This window comes from Calidris pugnax, unplaced genomic scaffold, assembly GCF_001431845.1.
Source record: "Calidris pugnax isolate Ruff unplaced genomic scaffold, ASM143184v1 scaffold133, whole genome shotgun sequence".
Taxonomy (NCBI): domain Eukaryota; kingdom Metazoa; phylum Chordata; class Aves; order Charadriiformes; family Scolopacidae; genus Calidris; species Calidris pugnax.
In genome coordinates this window covers 8,720,568-8,740,374 of record NW_015090977.1, presented here as the reverse complement: position 1 = coordinate 8,740,374, position 19,807 = coordinate 8,720,568, and the positions used below count along the sequence as shown (strand labels likewise).

At 45.3% G+C, this 19,807-nt stretch overlaps 1 protein-coding gene across 4 annotated transcripts in view; it reads left to right on the top strand.

Moving 5' to 3' along the window:
• The window catches only part of CALN1 (calneuron 1), a 186,706-nt gene extending 171,460 nt beyond the window's left edge, over positions 1–15,246 (top strand). For all 4 annotated transcript variants that reach the window (XM_014953358.1, XM_014953359.1, XM_014953360.1 and 1 more), the window contains 2 exons: positions 728–881; positions 8,064–15,246. In XM_014953358.1, coding sequence (XP_014808844.1) covers positions 728–881; positions 8,064–8,191 — 282 coding nt within the window. In that variant the 3' untranslated portion in view covers positions 8,192–15,246. The remainder of the gene's footprint in view (positions 1–727; positions 882–8,063) is intronic.
• The last annotated feature ends 4,561 nt before the right edge of the window (positions 15,247–19,807 follow it).

Genomic DNA, 19,807 nt, shown 5'->3' with positions numbered 1-19,807 from the left:
GTGACTTGGGGCATTTCCATCCTTCTTTATTGACTGCTCCGATGGCTCAGAGAGACTGGTCTCACCTGGCATTGTGCAAGTCAGCCAGTGTGAATGCTCTCTCTCTTCTGTAGCATTAGCAGGTATTAATGCTACAAACTTTACACGTGTGCAAAGTTCCTCTGCTGCAAAATGTTCATTTCTACATATTCTTCAGGAATCATCTGGTTTTAATATCTGGTGTGTGTAAGAACAACATTTACGTACTGGATCGACAGCAGAAGTCAGCTAAGAGGGAAATGTTCTCTGCGCTCACCACGCAGACACAAATGGAAAGTTGGAAGGAAAAAATGGGCAGACTCAAGGTTGTGGCTCATGGCAAAGTGGAAAAGCTATCAGGGGAGAGTCTCGGGGTTTAATCTCTGTCAGAATGGCCAGGGCTGGTACCAGATTGCTGCATCTCCAGCCTGGAAGACCATCCCTGGCATAGAGCTGTGTTTCTCTGCCGCTCTACCGGCATTAAGTAAGCTGGCAAGAGCTCTAGCAACATCCATTTGCAACGTTCACACTGTTAATGTTAAATGAACCCAAAAGAGCAAAATTTGCAAAGTTATATTGAGGTGTTGAAATGAGGTTGAAAAAAAAAAAAAACACAAGCAGGGAACTGCGTCATGCCCACATGCCTCTCTTCCTCCAAGCTCTGAGCTTGTTACCAGTGGCTGAGCCTAACTCGGTCCTCTTCCCACAGTTTGACATGCAGAGGATAACACTGGAAGAGCTGAAACACATCCTCTACCACGCTTTCCGGGACCACTTAACGATGAAGGACATCGAGAACATCATTATCAATGAAGAGGAGAGTTTAAACGAAAACTCTGGCAACTGCCAAACAGAGTTTGAAGGTGAGAGAGAAATTTTCTGTGTTTCTGTACAACTGTTCTCTTTCTGCTTCATCTGTAAAACTCATTCTGATCCATGACAGGCAATGGGCAAGGATGCGTGGAATTAGCATGGAGTTGTTTTAGGGTAAGTAGCAATGACACATGTAGGGAACTCAAGAGCTGCCGTCAGCCTTCTTCCATGTGGTCTAAATAAAACTAATGCTGTTTCAGGCAAGGAGATGAACTAGTGGGTGCTTTGCCTTATGGTCCTCCTCTTTCTGGTGGGATTCAGGCAGGGGATGTACAGCCCGTGCTCAGGTGAGTGTCTGAGACAGGCTGAATTGCCCCACAGAAATATTCCTGTGTCTCTCAGTCTATCACAGAAAGGCTTTATTGGCAGTGGAGCCAGCTCCAGCAAGCTGTGTTAGGCTCCACCAGTTTTCATAGAATCATAGAATGGTTTGGGTTGGAAGCGACCATAAAGACCATTCAGTCCCACCCCCTGCCCTGGGCAGGGACACCTCCCACCAGACCAGGTTGCTCCAAGCCCCCTCCAACCTGGCCTTGAACCCCTCCAGGGAGGGGGCAGCCACAGCTGCTCTGGGCAACCTGGGCCAGGCTCTCACCACCCGCACACCAAAGAAGGTTTCCCTGAGATCTCATCTCAATCTCCCCTCTTTCAGTTTAAACCCCTTCCCCCTCGTCCTATGGCTCCCCTCCCTGATCAATATTCCCTCCCCATCTCTCTCATAGTCCCCGTTAGGGACTGGAAGGGGCTCTAAGGTCTCCCCGGAGGTTTCTCTTCTCCGGTCTGAACCCCCCAACTCTCTCAGCCTGTCCTCACAGCAGAGGGGCTCCATCCCTCAGAGCATCTTCATGGCCCTCCTCTGGACTTCTACTGACATTCCATAAGCATAAAAGGTCTTCTGCTCTGGGCTCCCAGGCAACAACTGAGGAGGAGTCCTCTCTCTGTGTTGTAACACCAGCAATGAGCAGAAATGGGGCACCTGCACCCTGCTGCCCTGCACACCCCTTGTTTGACGCCATCGGGACCACTGGTGTGGAGCTGAAATATGCTACACTGGTACACCACAGGACAGCTCATCTCCACATATGGGAGAGTGGCTGCAAGACCAAGGTCTAAGCAGTCCTTAGAGGTAGCTAGAGAAAGAGAAACACTTGCTTGGGCATCTGTTATTTAACACAGCGTCCTCTCAGCAGTTCTACAAGACCATTGAGCAACTGGGATTAGACACAACCTCGAGTTTTACAGGGGATTTTGCACTTTGAATGGAGCTAACACTGGCAAGAACATTCTCCTTTTGCCAAGATGGGCAATTAATTTAGGAGAGCTTTTTAAGCCACTTAGAGAGAAGGATTTTCTTGACCAGAGGAACTTGTTCTGCTCCCAAGCATTGCTGGTTGGAACAACTAAACAGACACAAATAGTCTTAATGTAGAAAAGTCCGGGGAGATACCTACAGAGAACCTCAGGGTTTGTGCACATCACCCTGGGACAGCTGTTGTGCTTTTCCAGCCATAACAATACCGCTTTATATAGCACATTTGAGGGGAAATTCTGATGCGCTGAGGGGTCAAATAACCTCTGAAAGAGCACCAGGCAGAGACATCAAAGTGTCTTTAAAACAAAGCAAAGGATAAAAATATTAGTACAATTCTTAGCCTGGCTAATTAATGGGATTCAGAAGCTATATCCAGCACACTCACCCTCTGCTAAATACTGCAGAAAAGATGTAGAAGAGCACAGCTGAATTTTAAAAAGCCTGCAGGAGGGAGGCAAGCAGCAGCACTCTCCGAATCAAGCCAAGCAGCAATTTTTTTGTTCCTCCTGGAGAGCGGCAGGGAGGAAGAGATGCTTGCTTACATGAATGGAGTTGTTAGTCCCCACTGACCTGCTGATTCAGTGGAGACATTTGCCAGCTGTCACCACAGTGAGAGGCATCCAGGCTTCTTTCAGCTCCAGTACTTGGGTGAACTATCCCAGTTGCAAAAAAAAAAAAAAAAAAAGGGTCCGAAAACCTAAATGCTCAGCATCTCATTTTGGAAGTCCCAGCTTTCAAAAGTACAGCAAGAACAGCTTTTCTCGTGGGATGTTGGCATTGCTGGTGCTAGGCAGAACCTAGAAGGAAAACAGACCCTTTTTTAGATGTTGTTAGAAATACACACACACGCACAAATCCACCGGAGAATAAAGATCAACTGAACACTGTCAACAAAGATGCAAACTTTTGCTTCAAGTCCCAGAAGAAAGGGACGGTTCTAGTCCATGGCAGCTCTGACGTGAGATTTTCTTCCAGGATGGACAGGCTGAGAGCAGGTGTGTCCCTGCAGCTCTCCAGGCTGGACATGCCATTACCTGAATGACTCACTGGTGCCCTTGGCATTCCTGCTTCCCAAACACTAAGATCCCTAAAGGGCTCAAAAGCAGAAATGATGGGGCCTCATGACAGGTATCAGTGGCACTGAGGGAGAGCTGTCATGAAGGCTGGACAGCATCTCAGTCTGGCTTTAAATGGTGCTGTACAGAAGTGTCTTCATGTAAGTAAACCACCCTTTATTCATTTCTTATTTAGTGGAATGAAGGAGATGCTTTGGGGATATAATTCCTTGAGCATATTTTAGGTGCTGTCTTGGGATGAGGTGAATTGCACCTTAAAAAGCACCTATTTCTTTGAACTGTAAGAGTAGCCTAAAGGGACTAGCTTAGAGGCTCACATGTATATTTAATGTACATTCCATCATCCCATTGAAGTGTCTTTAATTGTGGGTAGGAATGAAGCCAAGATGAGCCCAAATGGTTTTCAATGAGGTCTGGGAATGGCTCCTAAGGGAAGAAATGTAGCAGATACTTTCAGTTCTCACCATCAAAGAGAAGCCCCAAAACCTTTCTCCATCCCGTGGGCAAAGACATCCCCTTCTCCACATCTGGGGTTAGCTGGCTCAGCCCCACCAGCTGCTAAACAGGACACATCACCATCAATATGAATATGTACAAATTTCTGTCATTCTCACAATTCTGCTGTCTTGGCTTCTTGTCATAATAAGGTCTTCACAACTATGTAATATTCTTCCTATATAAACATGGACAATATACTTTATCTCTCTCTCCCACACTCACACACACACACAGCCACACGCGCACTTTAAACCAAATACAATGATCATATTATGGTCAGGGACAAGTCCGAGATTTTGTTCAGTTCTCTCTGAACAAGAGAGTCGTTTGCGAGATGCCAGACCTAGGCTTACATTACAACTTTCCCTCCTACGCATTTCTAGGGCTTTTCATTTGCCTTGTTCTTGATGAAGAGCAAAGCAATGAAAATGCCCAGCTCCTCAGTACGAGCAGCCCACACCAGCCCCGCCAATACAGAACACAGCCAGAAGGGAGGCACAGTTATGTCTTCTGCCTTTCTCTCAATTTATATTAATGCTTCGGGCAGGAGAACAAAGTTGAGAGCCAAGGAGAGTGTATGTTTTATGAGAAAAGACACAGGAGAAGGACAACTGTTTGCAGCGACATTGTACTACTAAAAATGTATAGTTTTATGAGAAAAGACACAGGAGAAGGACAACTGTTTGCAGCAACATTGCACTACAAAAAATAATCCATCTGGCAGTTCCCTTTATCCAAATACTCACGACATTAAGCTCGTGGCAAACAAGAGTGCCCTCTGGTTACGGTGACCCATGCTGTCTGCCCCAGGTGTTTCATCCTCGGCCCTGACACTCAAATTAACTGGATGTACAAGAGCTGCCACAGCTTCTCTCCGTGCTCCCACCAGACAAGCACTTGGAGCATCTGCTCCTCAGCTGAGGGCTTGGGAATTAAAAACTGACCTCCTGAAACAAAAATAACTCCAGCCAGCCAGAGAAAGCAAATATCACTCACCTTTAGTGGGGTTATGACAGAAGCCACTATAAATACACTCTAGCTGCTCGTGTTAGCAAGCCTTTTTCTGCAGGTGAGAATGCTCTCAGCACTTACCCTGAGCATCTCAAACCCACCATGGGCATTGTCACCAGCCCAGAAGCCACAGCCACTGGACCGATGCACCCTGAAATGGGCTGGACCCATTAACCTCATGTCCTGGTGGAGAAGTTCTAGCAATGGTAGCTCTGTCTTTGCCACTTACCTTGGTAAGTCCTCACCAGCACGTTCTCTGCACATTGAGAAGATGAAGGAGGACCTGGCCTTGATTTGCCTTTTCTTCTTGAGATCTCATTTACATTGGACATCCTTGTGAGTTGCTCTTCCTCATATGGGGTCAGAGTATCTCCAGAGGAGCTTCAAGCTCTGACTGTGTTCAGGGAACCAGCTCAAGTCCAAGCCCCGGCATGTCCAATGGGTATTAAAAACTCTTACGGGCAACAGATGCAAAACAGATCAAGCATCTGGCCCCTACAACCACCTAAACATACTAGCTATGGAAACCAGAAGGAAAAAGCACAGCTGCCATGCTCACAAGATCTATGAATTTGGAGAACAGAGAGAAGTGAGGGCAAAAACTCACCAGTTAGCTGGGGGGAGGGCAAATGGGTCTTTATAGTTACAAAGGCAATTCACAGGGCAGGATGTAGTTGTGTTCACAGTGAAGAGAGTAATTTCAGCTTCTTTGTCTCCCTGTGGCTTGCAAGGGGGCAGAGGAACTGTAATACTCATCTTGCTGGAGTAATTCCTGCTGAGCCCCAACCAACTGCAAGAGGCTCTCTCTCGGTCTGCAACCTCTACATTTCAGCACAGACATTTCCCCTTTTTTCTTGAGTTATTTGGTAGGTTATTTGGCTATTTGGTGTACCTTCAGTCGATAAAGAACAATAACAGTGACTTAGCTGGATCCTGCTGCCTTAAAGCTCTATTTTTACTTGATGGTACAACAGAAGACCGGAGGAATTGTTCAATTTAGGAACACTTCTGCAAGAAACCCTGAACATGCTCTACTCTTTTCCTTTGAATAGCAGAGTTGCCATCACAAAAAGCCTTGGCCAGTCTTCGACTGCTGCTCCCAGTCACCATAATCAGCACTGGAGCCCCACACCGAACGGCAATGCCGACTGTGAAGGCTTGTGTCACTGTTTTGTCTGCTGGCCGGGAGTGTTTTCAAAGTACAGAAATAATAGAAAAATAAATAAAGAAGTAACTAAAGCTGTGATTTAACAAGATTTCGGAGTGCTGGAGCATGATGCACAAACCCAAGGAACCACAGTATTGATTCTGTGTGCATTATAAAAGCGAGCAAAGGAATCAAGGAGCAGAGCAGTGCCAGCAGAAAGCAAGTAATTTAGGAGAGCTGCTGTAAGGGGGATTTCATTATCTGCACAGAAAATAGCGAGTTCCCTGCAGCACTGGTGGGGCAGTGATTCCCTGCCCTGGGCAGAGGGACTCAAAATGCTGTCTAACGAGGGCTTCTGGTGCCTTGGGCGCTGCCTGGTGCTGGGGGACCACCGGGGATCTGGGCTTAGGACACCAGCATCGTTAAATCCTGGCCAGAGGAAGTGAAGTGGGATGAAGAAAGTGTTCAAAATGCAGCATCCACCTCTCTGTGCAATGATAAGAACAAGGGGATTTTTTTCCATATATTCTAAAAACATCTTCCTGGACTTTTCCAAATGCGGGCACTCGGAGCATTTTCCTGTTGGCATTTTCAAGGAATCATAGAAACATAGAATGGTTAGAGTTGGAAGGGACCTTAAAGATCATCAAGTTCCAACCCCCCTGCCCTGGGCAGGGACACCTCCCACCACACCAGGTTGCTCCAAGCCCCCTCCAACCTGGCCTTGAACCCCTCCAGGGATGGGGCAGCCACAGCTTCTCTGGGAAACCTGTTCCAGTGTCTCACCATCCTCACAGTAAAGAATTTCTTTCTAGTATCTAATCTAAATCTCCCCTCTTTCAATTTAAAACCATTACCCCTCATCCTGTCACTACACTCCCTGACAAAGAGTGCCTCTGCAGCTCTCCTGTAGCTCCCTTCAGGTACTGGAAGGGGTTTTTTTAGATTTATTATAATTCTGAGCTTGTTGTCCACCAGCTGAATGTCTCCCATCATCACAAGTGTGACCATCCAGGAGAAAAAGACGATGGATACATCCCTTCTCAGGTCAAATCAAGACCATGTGTTACTGCCCATAGTAGCAGGGAGAAATTACCCATCCCGTGCGTGAGGATCTTCGGGCTTTCTGTGATTATCTCGGGGGACCTTCAGAGCCTTTTCAAACTGATTAATCTACACAGTAACCCAATACCACATATTGTTCTGGTATTCATATGTAGGGAGGTTAAGACAGAGACATGAACTGTCTTTAGCAAGTCACAGCACGAATCCTCACTGATGAACTTAAAAGAAATTTAAAATTAAATAAAATAAGTCAAACACTAAAAATCCCAACTCTGTCTGCATTTTAACTGCCACAAAATATTTGTGCCTCTTTTGACGGTTATTCTGCAAGCATCCATTGAAAAGGCTCTTAATAAGTCTGATTTTTGCATAGGCACAGAAAACGAGCTTGGAAAAATGACTAACGTACTGTGCATACTCATGGGAAGTATCACAGTGGGTTTTTTAAATGCTGTCAGGGGGCACAAGTTGAATCTCTGCTCGTTTCCAGTTGACCTGTAACTGGAAAAACCTGGATGAGTCTAAAGCAATTCACAGAAGACCAATATTCCTGATTAAAGAACTTTAGAGAGAACTTCATAAAGAGCTTAAGAGAAATACACAGGTAAACTAAGGCATTTGAAGGGTTTAAAAGCCAAGATGGCAGAGAATGGACTTCCTGCAGTATGAGAAGGTGGTCTGTCAGGAAGGGGTGTTTGGAAGCAGTGAAAGGTAAGGTGGAAATGTCCCAGCAGGGAGAGGTAAGACTTGGCCAGTGCAGGGGATCTCTGAGGGGTGGAACACCCTGGAGGTGTTCAAAAGACGGGTTGATGTAGTGCTGGGAGGTATGGTTTAGTGATGATGCTCCTTGTTTGTTGTGTGGGTGTCTATTTTTGTCAGTGAGGTTGATGGTTGGACAAGATGATCTTTAAGGTCCCTTCCAACCTAGAAGATTCTGTGATTCTGTGATTCTGTGACTAGAGGGTTGGAGGCAAAGGAGGCTTTCTGAGCTCAGTTTATCCTGGTGGAAAGCCAACACATGACTTTGTCCCAGCCCCTCATCTTTCCTATCTCTCCCCTGCAGTGCACGCCCAGAAGCAGAACAGACAGACCTGCGTACGGAAGAGCCTTATCTGCGCATTTGCCATGGCCTTTATTATAAGCGTGATGTTGATCGCGGCCAACCAGATCCTGCGGAGCGGCATGGAGTAGCCTCTCGCCACGACACTGTGAACCCAACTGACCATGCATGCGCATGCCACCGGGTGAGCTTCCCCCGAAACCGACTCTCACACGGCAAAGAGACAGAGGCAGGCAGATAAAGCACCATTCGACAAGGAGCCTGAGGCCAGCAGCGTAATGTGTCTTTGTGAATCAACCACATCCTTTTGGCAGGGACATAAAAGGGCTGTCTTAATGCTTTAAAGGTTTTGTTTCCTAATGCAATAAAAAAAAAAAAATATATATATAATATACAGGACTCCCGAATTATTGCTTCGAAACAGCAATGGTAACTTGGAAGAAACTTTCATCCAGCAGCCTGTTCTGCGGTTTTAAGGAGGCACGGCCTCGTGACTTACTGCAGCGGGGCTGTCTTTTAACCTAGGGCCCGACTGACTATTCCACGTAGCTCTCCACGGGCCCACATTCCCAGGAAGTTGATCGTAGCATTGTCACAAGCAAGTCCTTGTTCTTCGTTTTATTCCACGTACTCCGGCTTCACTTTGTTTTTCCCTTATGACCATGCCTTTGAGTTTACGGCATTAGAGGGGAGCTAGAGCATCCTTGTACAGTATTTTCAGAGTAAAAAAAGAGGAGAAATTGCCAGCATCATACAAAGTTTCTATTTTTGCTTCGTAAACGCCGCCTTTGACACAAGACTGTGGGGTAGCACGAGTCCATCTGCCATTTTTTTTTTTCTGACCGTGAATCAGGGCTTGAGAAGCACCACCCGTTTCCACACATGGGCATTCCTGAGATTTGTGCACAGTCTTCCAACCGACTCTGCAACCACCAGCGCCGGATAGGACTCCCTCTGTTTGGTCCCATCAGCATATTCAACAGCATTTGCTTTCCAGCAGTTTTGCTCTTCTTCTATATTGGTCTTCAGTAACCTTATCTGAGACGAAAATCATGAGGAAAAGCTCAGAAAGAGCTTTCCTCCCCTCTCCTTGCCTGCCCAATTTTTATATATTTCATCTCATATGCCCTGGTTGTAATGTGCAGTGAAACCTCTGTGTCAGATGCCTCCTCATGGGAGAGGTTATGTTTTTGCCCACGCAGAAGTGTGTGGGTTTGACCAGCCAGCTGCTCCAGTCTCTCCCAGGAGCCATCCCACCACCACCACCGTCCCATGGGCAGGCTCCAAAGAGGGTAAGCTGAAAAGAAGACTGCAGCAAGAGAAGAAGGAATCAAACTAGAGCAGACCGCCATATGTTACGTAGTGTGTCAGACTTTCAGATCCTGCAAGTGTTAGTTATTTTTCCTGGAAGAGATCTTAATGAGCAGCAAGGAGAAGATGGAGTGATGCAGACTAGAGACACAACACGTCCCGCAGAAAGCACAAGGACTGGGTGAGCCTGGAGCCAGGATTACATCTGAAAGCATTTTTCCTTTTAAACTTGACATTAATCCTTGCATTTACCCTCAGATGAATTGTGCACCTGTGTGTTGTCCCGGGAGAGAGCTGGTTTCCTTGCCCTCATGGGAGAGGTTTCCCAGCTGGTGCTTATGGAGACAGCAGAGGGAATGCTCCCGGGGAGGGCCAAGGAGGCATCCGGGCACTGGAATTGTGGTGGCTTCATCCTGCCAGCCAGGCTAGCTCCAGAAACACCAAGGAACAGTGAGATCTTGCTCCTGTAAATGTAGATGACTGTTTTCTGTGTCACCAGAGGGGTCAGGATGGCTCCCCAAGGGACTGCAAACCACGAGCTTCCCTTGTCCCACACAGCAGCCATCGGCTTATGCCTGGATCCATCCCAAAGACTCATTTCAGGTCTTTCTTTGATTACAAGTTTAACCAGTAACATTTAACCTGTATTTTCTAGTAGCCAGATCTGAAAATGTGCTTCTTGTTGTTCCGTCTCCCATCACCCCTTTAAACTCATGTCACCACTTTGGATTTTGCCTTTAGGTGTGTGTCTGTCGCCCACCTCCACATCGTTGCCATTCTCCTGGTGCCCCCCTCCATCCCCGACGAGGACAGCTGTCTTTACAGAGCAGCTGAGTTGCTGTTTTCTGCCTTTCACAAACACACACCTTTGTGTTTCTGTTCTGCTGTGACTAATGGAGGTCAACTGCCAAATATTCCGCAGAAATTGTTGCATCTCCCAGAAGATGGAGAGAATTATGTTTGCCGTAGGGCAGCAGCAGACTTCGAACCAACAGTGGAAAATCTTAGGCAAGCTCTGAGCGGGGGATCTGCACCGCTGGGGAGCCGAGGCACGCTCCCAGCGCCCGCTGGACATCGCCGATAATGAGCTTTGAGATCATTTTAAGGGAACTGACATCCACATTTTTAGGTCTCAGGGGCATGTGAAAAGGTGGCAGCAGCAGAAGAAAAAAAAAAAAAAAAAAAGTCTAAATGTTACTTGCCACCCAGTAATACTTACTAAGATATTTTTTTTCGCCCCGGGACTGTGCTGGCGTGACCGTGGGCAGCGGGGGCAGATGGAGATGGAGCAGAGAGGTGGGCACCAACCCACCAGCCCCACTCAGCGACGGCAGAAACACGGGGCAGAGCGGTGCCTCTTCGCTGAGCCCAGAAACACACGCTAAAACCCATAGACCAGGCATTTCTCCATGTTCTTCTCACTCACCTGACAGCTGATACCGGGCAGAGTCCGACTGTAACAGCTACCTTACAGACGAGATGATCTTTTGTGTTCCTTTAAGCTTTCTGGAAGGCTCCATAACTTCTACATGCATGCTTCATAAAAGCCTTTGTAAATACTGTCATTTTTAGTATAATTCTTCACCTTGAAGCTCCATTTGTAAAACCAAACTATAATTATTATATCGGTAAAAGCCATAGCCCGGTGTCAGTAGAGTTCATTGAAAACTCCCCACTGATTTTACTGGGTACAGGATTTGAGGGGTTTTTGGGGTTGCTTTTTCTGTAGGGAACCCAATTTATCCATTATGAATCAGTGTCATGTCTTGCCAGAGGTCTCCTTTCCCTTCCTGGAACAGCCTTTCTCCATCTAAAGGCATCTTGAAGAGATCCCTGCTTTAATCAGTCGGGCTCCTCTGGTGGCAATGCAGAATGGATCAGGCCAAGCCATTTCATCCTTTCCTCCCCCGACAACCTTTCTACCAACACCTTCCCATCCTTCCTAGCCAGCAGCACTGGACCTGTGCCTCTTACCTACCTCCCTGGCTCCATTTATGTAACATCCATTTATCTTCTTTTTTTTTTTCTTTTTTTTTTTCTTCTACACAAGAAGGAAAAAAAAATGGGGGCTTTTTGTTGCTTTTACAGACAGTAGGTAAAAATAGAGCAGTAAAATTTTGATTGGAACCTGATGGCAAAAGCTTAGGGGGAAGAAAGTAGAAGAATCAAAGAAATAAAAATAAAAAACCCCACATCCCATACTTCAAGAAAAAAAAAACTTTAAGTGCTAATTAACATACTTTAAAAAATACCCAGACTGCAGCAGTGCTAGGTAGAGCTGTCAGAAAAAGCACTAAACTTATGCTCTTGCCAGTTACATGAGAATTTAAGTGTCTTTTCAGCACTGCAATTCTGTACGAAAAGGATATTGCTATGGCAACCCTCGCTGTTCGTGACATGTGTGCCACCGTGCCGGAGCCACACGCAGCAACTGCAGACGCACGCCCAGCCCAACCAGGGATGGACAAAGAGCTCCCAACAGCCCGGGACAGCATTTCAGCTCATGAATTAGCAAATTATGAGCAAATTGGGAGCACCCCAAAGGCAACTCTCTTGGCTTAGCCACAAAAATAATGTGTGCAATTAAACAGATTGACACGCAGGGAAGGCTTTGAGATGGACATGGTTATTTTAGCTTGAGAGAGGTTTTGGTTTTGGGAGCAAGTGAAATCAATGCAGCATAAGCACTGCTCAACATAGGTTATCCAGGGCTTGTTGAGGACACTTTAAGCAGGTTCTGCATGGAGGGATTGTTCTCTGATGAGAAGGATTTGAGTTACTGCTCCTGCAAGGCAGTGGGCTGCGTCACTGATGACACTGACTTTGACTTTAACCATTGGCTTTAACTTTGAAGGCACATCCTGATTCTCTGCTCCTGGAGAAGCCAAGGAGTGATCAGCACGTGGCACACTGAAATACTTTGGAGGCCACGGAGAAGTGAATTCCAGCAAAAGCTGCTTGCTGGAGGACCATTGCTTACCTGTCAGGTCGAAAGCCATACCATAAAGTCAGCCATGAAGAAAACCACAGCTGAGGAGTTACCAGGGAGGACAACTGTCTCATGGTGGTGACGGTGGCCCTGGAGAGCAGACTCCTGCCCACGACAGGCTGTGCCACTCAAGGACTACGTTGGGGCCTGATCCTCTCAATGAGTCCACCACTCAGAAGTAATTTCTGATCAGAAGCAATATCAACTGTAATTTAAAGAATTAAACAGGGTGGGCAGCTGGGAAAACTTGGCTTTGTTAAGAAGAAATTGGTCCTCATGCTGTTAGAGTTCATACAGGAAAAAAGAGAGTTGACAAAGAAAAAGTAATTTTTTTTCATGTTTGATGGGCACCCACAAATATGCCAGTTACTGTTAGCAGACACCCTGTCCTGGTGAAGGTGCTCACAGACCCCCCCCAGGACAAGGGTCGCCTATGAGCAGAAAGGTGGGAGGTGGTAGGAGACACAGCTCCTTGCCCCTGCTCCCAGGTGAGCTACAGCTGAGCATTTGGGTATCATCTGGTGATTTGGAGAGGTTTTATAGACTGGGCAGTGGTTATTGGGAGCACAGATGTTAGATGTGGTGCACTGGTAGGGCTGTATGTTGGTTGCTTTATGTGGGAGACTCCCAGCAACTTTGTAAGGTGGGGTAAATGGGCTTTTTTTTGGTCCTTCCACCATAAGATAGGATAGCAAGCAAGCAGATGAAAACGAGGTAGAAAGCATTCCCAAGAATGCTACTCTGGATGGCTGACAGACTTGGATAAGCAAAGTACCTACTGGCAAGCTTTTTTTTTTTTTCCATGAAAAGCATAGGAATATCCTTTCACAAAAAAAAACCCCATGCTGCATCTTTCGGCCCACTGCAGAAGACCAAAACATCTCCTGGGACACCCATAGGACCGTGATGGCTGTCGGAGGCCCAGTGCTGGCTCTGCTGGAGGTGACACGCTGCTTTGCGAGGTGTCTGGTACAAAGAGACTCAGCTTTTCTCCACGAAAGCCCCTCTCCCCCCAGGCCGTGCGCGGAGCCGGCAGAGCTGCGAAGGGCTGTCACCCACAATAGCGAGAGGTGCACGGTCCCCAGTCAGACGTGGATCTGTGAGGAGAGGAGCAGTAGGAGGAATACATTAAGATCACTAAGAATGAAGTTCCCTATTTTATCCACCCGTGTAATAAATTATTTAGTTTCTGCTTTATGGATGACTATTTGAAAGAAGAAAAACCAACTCTTCTAAAATGAGAATCTGATGAAGTATCTTTTTTCTTGGCTCTGAATCATGCTTACATTCCACAGATGAAGATGTACAGAACTTGCTGGTTTTCAATCTATTATTTTACTGTACTGCGTTCTGACAGTGCAATTACATTTCCCTGGCATCACTTAAAGCCTTTTACTTTCCTAGGAATTTAAAACAGAAAAAGAAAAGGCTCACAACATTTTCATCTCTATATATTGGCAGTTGTTACCAGGACTGGATCTTGTTGATCTCCAGTTCAGGTAGGACATTTTAGGCAGCTCTAGGAACTGTAGAAGCATCACCAGACGTGAGATGGACAGAAAATCTGACAATATTTTAATTGGAAGAGTATTCCACTCCTACCTCTCCAGTGGCAAAAGTCTAAAAAACTGCCTCAATTTGGCATCTTCAGTAGGAAAGAATTTCAGCCCCAGAAGTGAGGAGAAGAGGGAGGAAAGAGAAAAAGGAAATCCTCTGGATCTAAAGATTGGTACTTGACAATTTGATGATGAGTATACCATAGGATTTTTTTATTTTCTGTCAAGACAGACCAAAATACTTTGTAGCCTTGAAGAGCATTACTCAATGAAGTTGCCATTTTCCGACCAATTATTTTCTACAGCTGTTCACAGCCAGTCTTTGCCAGCATCAAGAATAAGCAGCTTCAAACACTGCTATTTTTACAAAGCTTTAGGTGAGATCCATTATATGACCTTCCTTTATCAGCTGGTGTTCTGTCATCATCAGCCAACGAGTAGACATTTGACCATCCCATGTGAAGCTGTTGAGCTTGCTCCCATAGGTCCCCCTCTGGTCTTGCCAGCTCTCAGGCATGTCCTGTCTCTCTTGTGAGCCATCCCACCCAACCCAAACCATACAGCCGATGTGTTTGCAGTGTCAGGCCCCTTGGGGTTGCCATTTGACAGTCATCTTCAAATAAATGCCTCTATATTCCTGTTGCACCAACCCCAAAATTGTATATTACATTTCTTACCGCCTCTTTCAGAGGAGCCAAAGTTATTTCAGCTTCATGCAGCAGCTCTTTTTTTTCTCAAATTTTTAATTGGGGTGGGGGGTGGAAGAGAGAAGAAGTTCCTCTCGGACTCCAGGGTAAATCAGAAGTAACTCATTAGAGTTAATTGGCTTAAACTAGAATAAGCCCAGAATCCAGCCTGTTGCCATTTAATCCATACTAGGATCTAAGTAATCAATGCCTCCTGATTCATCTCTAGGAAGTCTAATACATGCACATCCTTTTTTCCCCTCATTTCATCCCTCACTGTTGTCAAGTCATTTACCATTCATTGTTAAAAACTGACCATTTTGTGCTCGTTAACAAAAGACATGGCATTTTAATTAAAGACAACAACTCACAAAGTCAGCAGCATAATGGTAAAAACAAATACAAAAAACTTTGTACAAAATATTGTAAATATTAATATAAATTAACTTGGCATGCAGCTTAAATCCTATGTTATTGCAAGTTACCCAAGTGTATAAAGACGTGTATAAAGGAAAACCGAATGCCATATGTATCGGCTGTTTCCTCTAACCAAACACTACTGTAAATATATAATCTGTATAAAAAGATTTTAATTTTACCATTATTTATGCAATAGAAATAAAGGTTTTTTTCTTTTGATGAGGGATGAAGTTTCTTTTTTCCTCATTTTGAAGCAGTCATTGATATTTATTCATGCCCAAGTACAAGAGTAAAAGCGAGATTTGCATAAAATATTAGGACAGGGACCCTTTCTTCCTTCTGAGGGATACATGAACACTGGGGTTTTTTATTTTGCTTTGAAAATAGATTTACATATTTTAAAGCCTGCTACTACAGAAAGAGCTCCTGGCTGAATAGATGCCTTGGCAGTTCAGAGCTGGGATCAACGCTTTGAGAGGGACACAGATGCACAGGACTCATCAGCGTGCCAAAGCGAGGAATTGAACTTCTCCTCTGGAAGTGGAAGTCAAAGCCACAACTGGTGTGGTTGGTGGGCACCACACACAGATCTCAAAGAAAAAGGTCAGACCGTGCCATGTGCTCTTTTATGGCACTTGCTTAAAAACTCAAAACCCCTTTTCTTATACCTACCAGAGAGTCAGGGCCTGTTTCCTCAGATGGGCTTGGGTCCAGTGCGTTGCTGCTTGGAAGAGGTTGTTGACCACGGGTTTTAATCCTGTCTCTTCTACTGCCAAGACTCCATACCACAGAGAGCTGCTTTGTGAGGCTGAACTACACTCACATGTCCTGAAGAGCAGCTGCTCCCTTAGCAAATCCAGACCTCTTCATTTCCCTGTAGACCGTTCTCCGCAGCTACCAGTCCACCATGTCCTGCTAGCCATTTGGCTGAAAAAGATGAGGATGAGGTTAATGGTTGTTCCCTAAAATTGCTTGTAGTGATGCCTAAATTAAAGCTTAAAAAGATAGAGCTGATGTAGGCAAGTCGTCTTTACCCAGGGGCATCCAAGTAACAATGGTAGGACTTCTGGGACAACCAGTGCAACCCCCAAAGTTCCCACCATGCCCATAGGTAGAGTACCACCTCTGTCCTGTGCTTGGAAAGAAGCTGTAACACCTTCCCTAGACCTGACCGTTTTTGCAAAAATAGCATTTCTGATTCCTTCATTTAAACTCTGAAAAAAATTAGTGGTTTTCCCCAGACAATGATATCTATCACACTCCATTTCATGGGCTCACATTATTTATTAATTGTGACCATTTGGACAACCGCCTGGCGGCTCGGATACTGTTCCTTATTCCTGGAACCATCACAACTTCCAGTATGAGCAATTGTCTATGCATGGATTACCACTGAAAAGCAAGTGATGCAGAAAACTTATGTTTACAAAAAAATGTGATCTAATAGTTTAAAAAAGGTACTGTACACTCTAGTTCACCTCTTACGTTATGTAACTGGAGAGCGTTTTAATGAATGGCTTAGGAAAGAACATGAACTCATTACAGGAATGATTCACATGTATTGTAGGAATTCCTATATATTTATATTTATTGTAGGAATGAATGAGTAATTGAAGAAATTCTCCGCTGGAAGGAGAAACCTACACCACACAGACCTCCTTTGAAAGCAGTGTTCTCATGGAGATCATTGTATTCAATGTCCTCAATGAAACCACTTTGTACGTTGAACCATTCAGAAATTGAAATCCACTGATGTCATTGCTAGAACACAGTCTCTGTGCCCATCAACCCCCAGCAAGGATGAGCACCACGCTGGACAGTTTAGTGTGATACCATTGGAAACCTTCACTGACTGCAGGGAGAAAACAAACTTTAAAAGACAAAAACACACCACATTTGGACGGAGACCAAACCACTTTATCCCACCATAAAGAGCCCACAAGCATGACCAGTGTTCCAGCTCTACCAAAGCCTGTTTAGCTCTCGTGTTATGTTAATGCTCTCCATTCCACAGGGAAATACTGGTGGAGGATTCTACCAAAAAGCCCCAAAAGCTGTGCCCCAACAGAGGTTTTCGGGTGCCTGCTGCCACGGGAGCAGGGACTGGCAATGGGCAGGAACAACCACACGAGTCTAATCCAGCTCCCGGGGAGTCAGTGGAAACATTCCCAGACTTAGTGGGATTTGGATTAGGTCATCATACAGCACAGTATTTCACACCCTGGCCCTTCGCTTTGTTTAAATGGAGTCTGGCCAAGGCCTCAAATTTAATTACTGAAATACAAATAGTGAAGAAATAAGGCTTTCCTCACTCTGAATGAAATTTAGGCAGGGCCCCATCTAAAACCTCTTGCCATCAGTGGGTTCCCCGAGCTCAAATCTCCCAGCAGAGTGTGTCTTTGGGTAGATGCAATGCTTTCCTCCAGGTAGGCACACTCTGCCCATGACCCTGCAGGCTGGCTTTGCTGCTGCCATCTCACCCACCCAATACCCACTCCTTCTTGATTAACATCTATAGAAAGTATTTGATAATGCACATCCAGAGGCTGTAATTTATTTGGTACAAGCAAGTTAATCCTGGCAAGGCTTTCCCGTGTAAGTATAGACTAATATCATCTTGTTTTAATTGCTTCTTTAAGAGTTTCTCAAAAAATCAAAAACATTTTAATTAAAAAATTCACCAAGAGTATCTTCCAGATCTTTTCCCATTTATTCTTCTTCCCACCAAAATTATCAGCACATTTGTTAAGTTCTAAAGAAAGTAATTACAGCAGATGTTGATCGCTGCTGCTACACATCAGTCTCCCAACTTGTACTTGTTTGCAACTTTTTGAAACAGAAATTTCCATTCTTGGTCTCTGCTCAGGATGGAGGCTCTCAGTTATCAGCTGGAATGCTTTTGTGCCAGCTGCTAAGGTTAGGGAAAATTCTTGGGGTGAAAAGGGGGAAGAAAGAAGGAGATACAATTAAGGAACTGCTAAGGATACATAGTTTTGGGCAAGGACCAGCAAGAAATGGTGGAAAGCCCTTTAATTTTACCTGTTATACTATTTGTAATGAATAAAGGTCCTGCTCCACCACCACCTCAAATGACGAGATGATAAATCCACTAGAAGTGCCACCAGCACACTCCCTGTTACAACAGTGTGGAAGCATCACACTGAAGAGGCCAAGTGCACGCCTGCCATGCTGTAATAAATGTCTTTTAACCCCAATTTCTGTCTAGATTTCCACTTGCCCATAATGAGCTGGCTTTAGAATAAGCTGTCAAAAATAGTTCACTATATAATGACAGAAAGCTGAGATAATCACAGGACGACCATACATGTCACTACAGACAGAAATTCAATGAAACAGGGTCAGGAACCTGTAGCATGATGCTGGTGGCACTGCCAAGCAAATTTTCAGTGTCCTGTGACTGCTCAGAGACAGAGATACAAAACTATTCGAGGAGCAGGGTTTCCCACCTCTGATTTGGTCAAGAAAAATATCATCCAGCAGTGCTCCCTTAAATGTTTGCTGACGGTGGAGTACCTCTAGGTCTGAGCTAAAATTACAACCACAGACAACTAGAGAAAACTCTGGAAGAGGACCATCTGAAGTTGTTCAAAAGCTCCATCTCTTTTTTCTCTACATCACAAGTTAGTCACACACAAAATTCTCTGCCTTCAGCCCATCAGTTTTCAGCCTCTGTCCTTCTGAAGCCACCAAGTCAGATCTGCTGGAAAGGTCCTGCCCAACTGGAGGTGCCAGAGAAATCCCCTGTAGGCACATGGACAGGCTGGTTTCGAGACGTTCATCTCATCTTAGAGAGCAGAAGACGTTTCCTGCAACCCTGAATTTCACACACACAAATCCTAGGTCAAAACCACAACTGCTGCAATTGTGGGTCTCTCGTGCAGGCAGGGTCACCTACCTGCAGTGAGTGGTGAGGCCAGCAGAGCTTGGCCAGCATCTCGACTCCCAGTACAGCTGTGGGGACAAAGCAGGGCTCTCAGAGACATCTCAGTCCCAAGGAGATCATGCCCGTGAGCGTGGCTGCTACTGAGCCATTTCAAGCTTCAGCAAGTCCCAACCTGCAAAGCGTTTTACAGAAAACATTAAAACCTCCTGAAGTGAAGGATTTCAAATGGAGGGGCTGAGAGACCCCAGCGATGGAGGTACGAACAGTGCCGCTATAATAAGGGTAATCACTGCATGTTACACAGAAAAGCCTCTCAAGTGATTGCTGTTTGCAGAGGCTGATTAAATATAAATTAAACTCATCTGCATGTTCAGCGAGATATGTGAATCGAATAGCAAGAGCATCCTTCGCGTTGGCTGCGTGGGTGTTTGGGGACCTCATCCCATGTCTCCACACATGGGTGGCTCTGCACCTTCTGGACCAGCACCAGCAACCTTGGCATCTGCATGGTATTGAAATTAAAAGAAGCATGTTCACTTACATAGAGGCGATTTCAGATAGAGTACGAACAAGCAATTCATTAGCCTATGTTTATTTGTGGGGGAAGAATGCAGTTCCCTGAATTGCTACTGCCATATTACTGGTTACTGCTGCTCGTCTTCACTTCAGTTGACTTCTCTAAACACCTCTCCCTCTTGTGTGGCCAGGTAGAATAGAATAGAATAGAATAGAATAGAATAGAATAGAATACAATACAATACAATACAATACAATACAATAGAACAAGACTGTTTCAGTTGGAAGGGACTTACCATATCCAACTGCCTGACCACTTCAGAGCTGGACAAAAGTTAAAGCATGTAATTAAGGACATTGTCCAA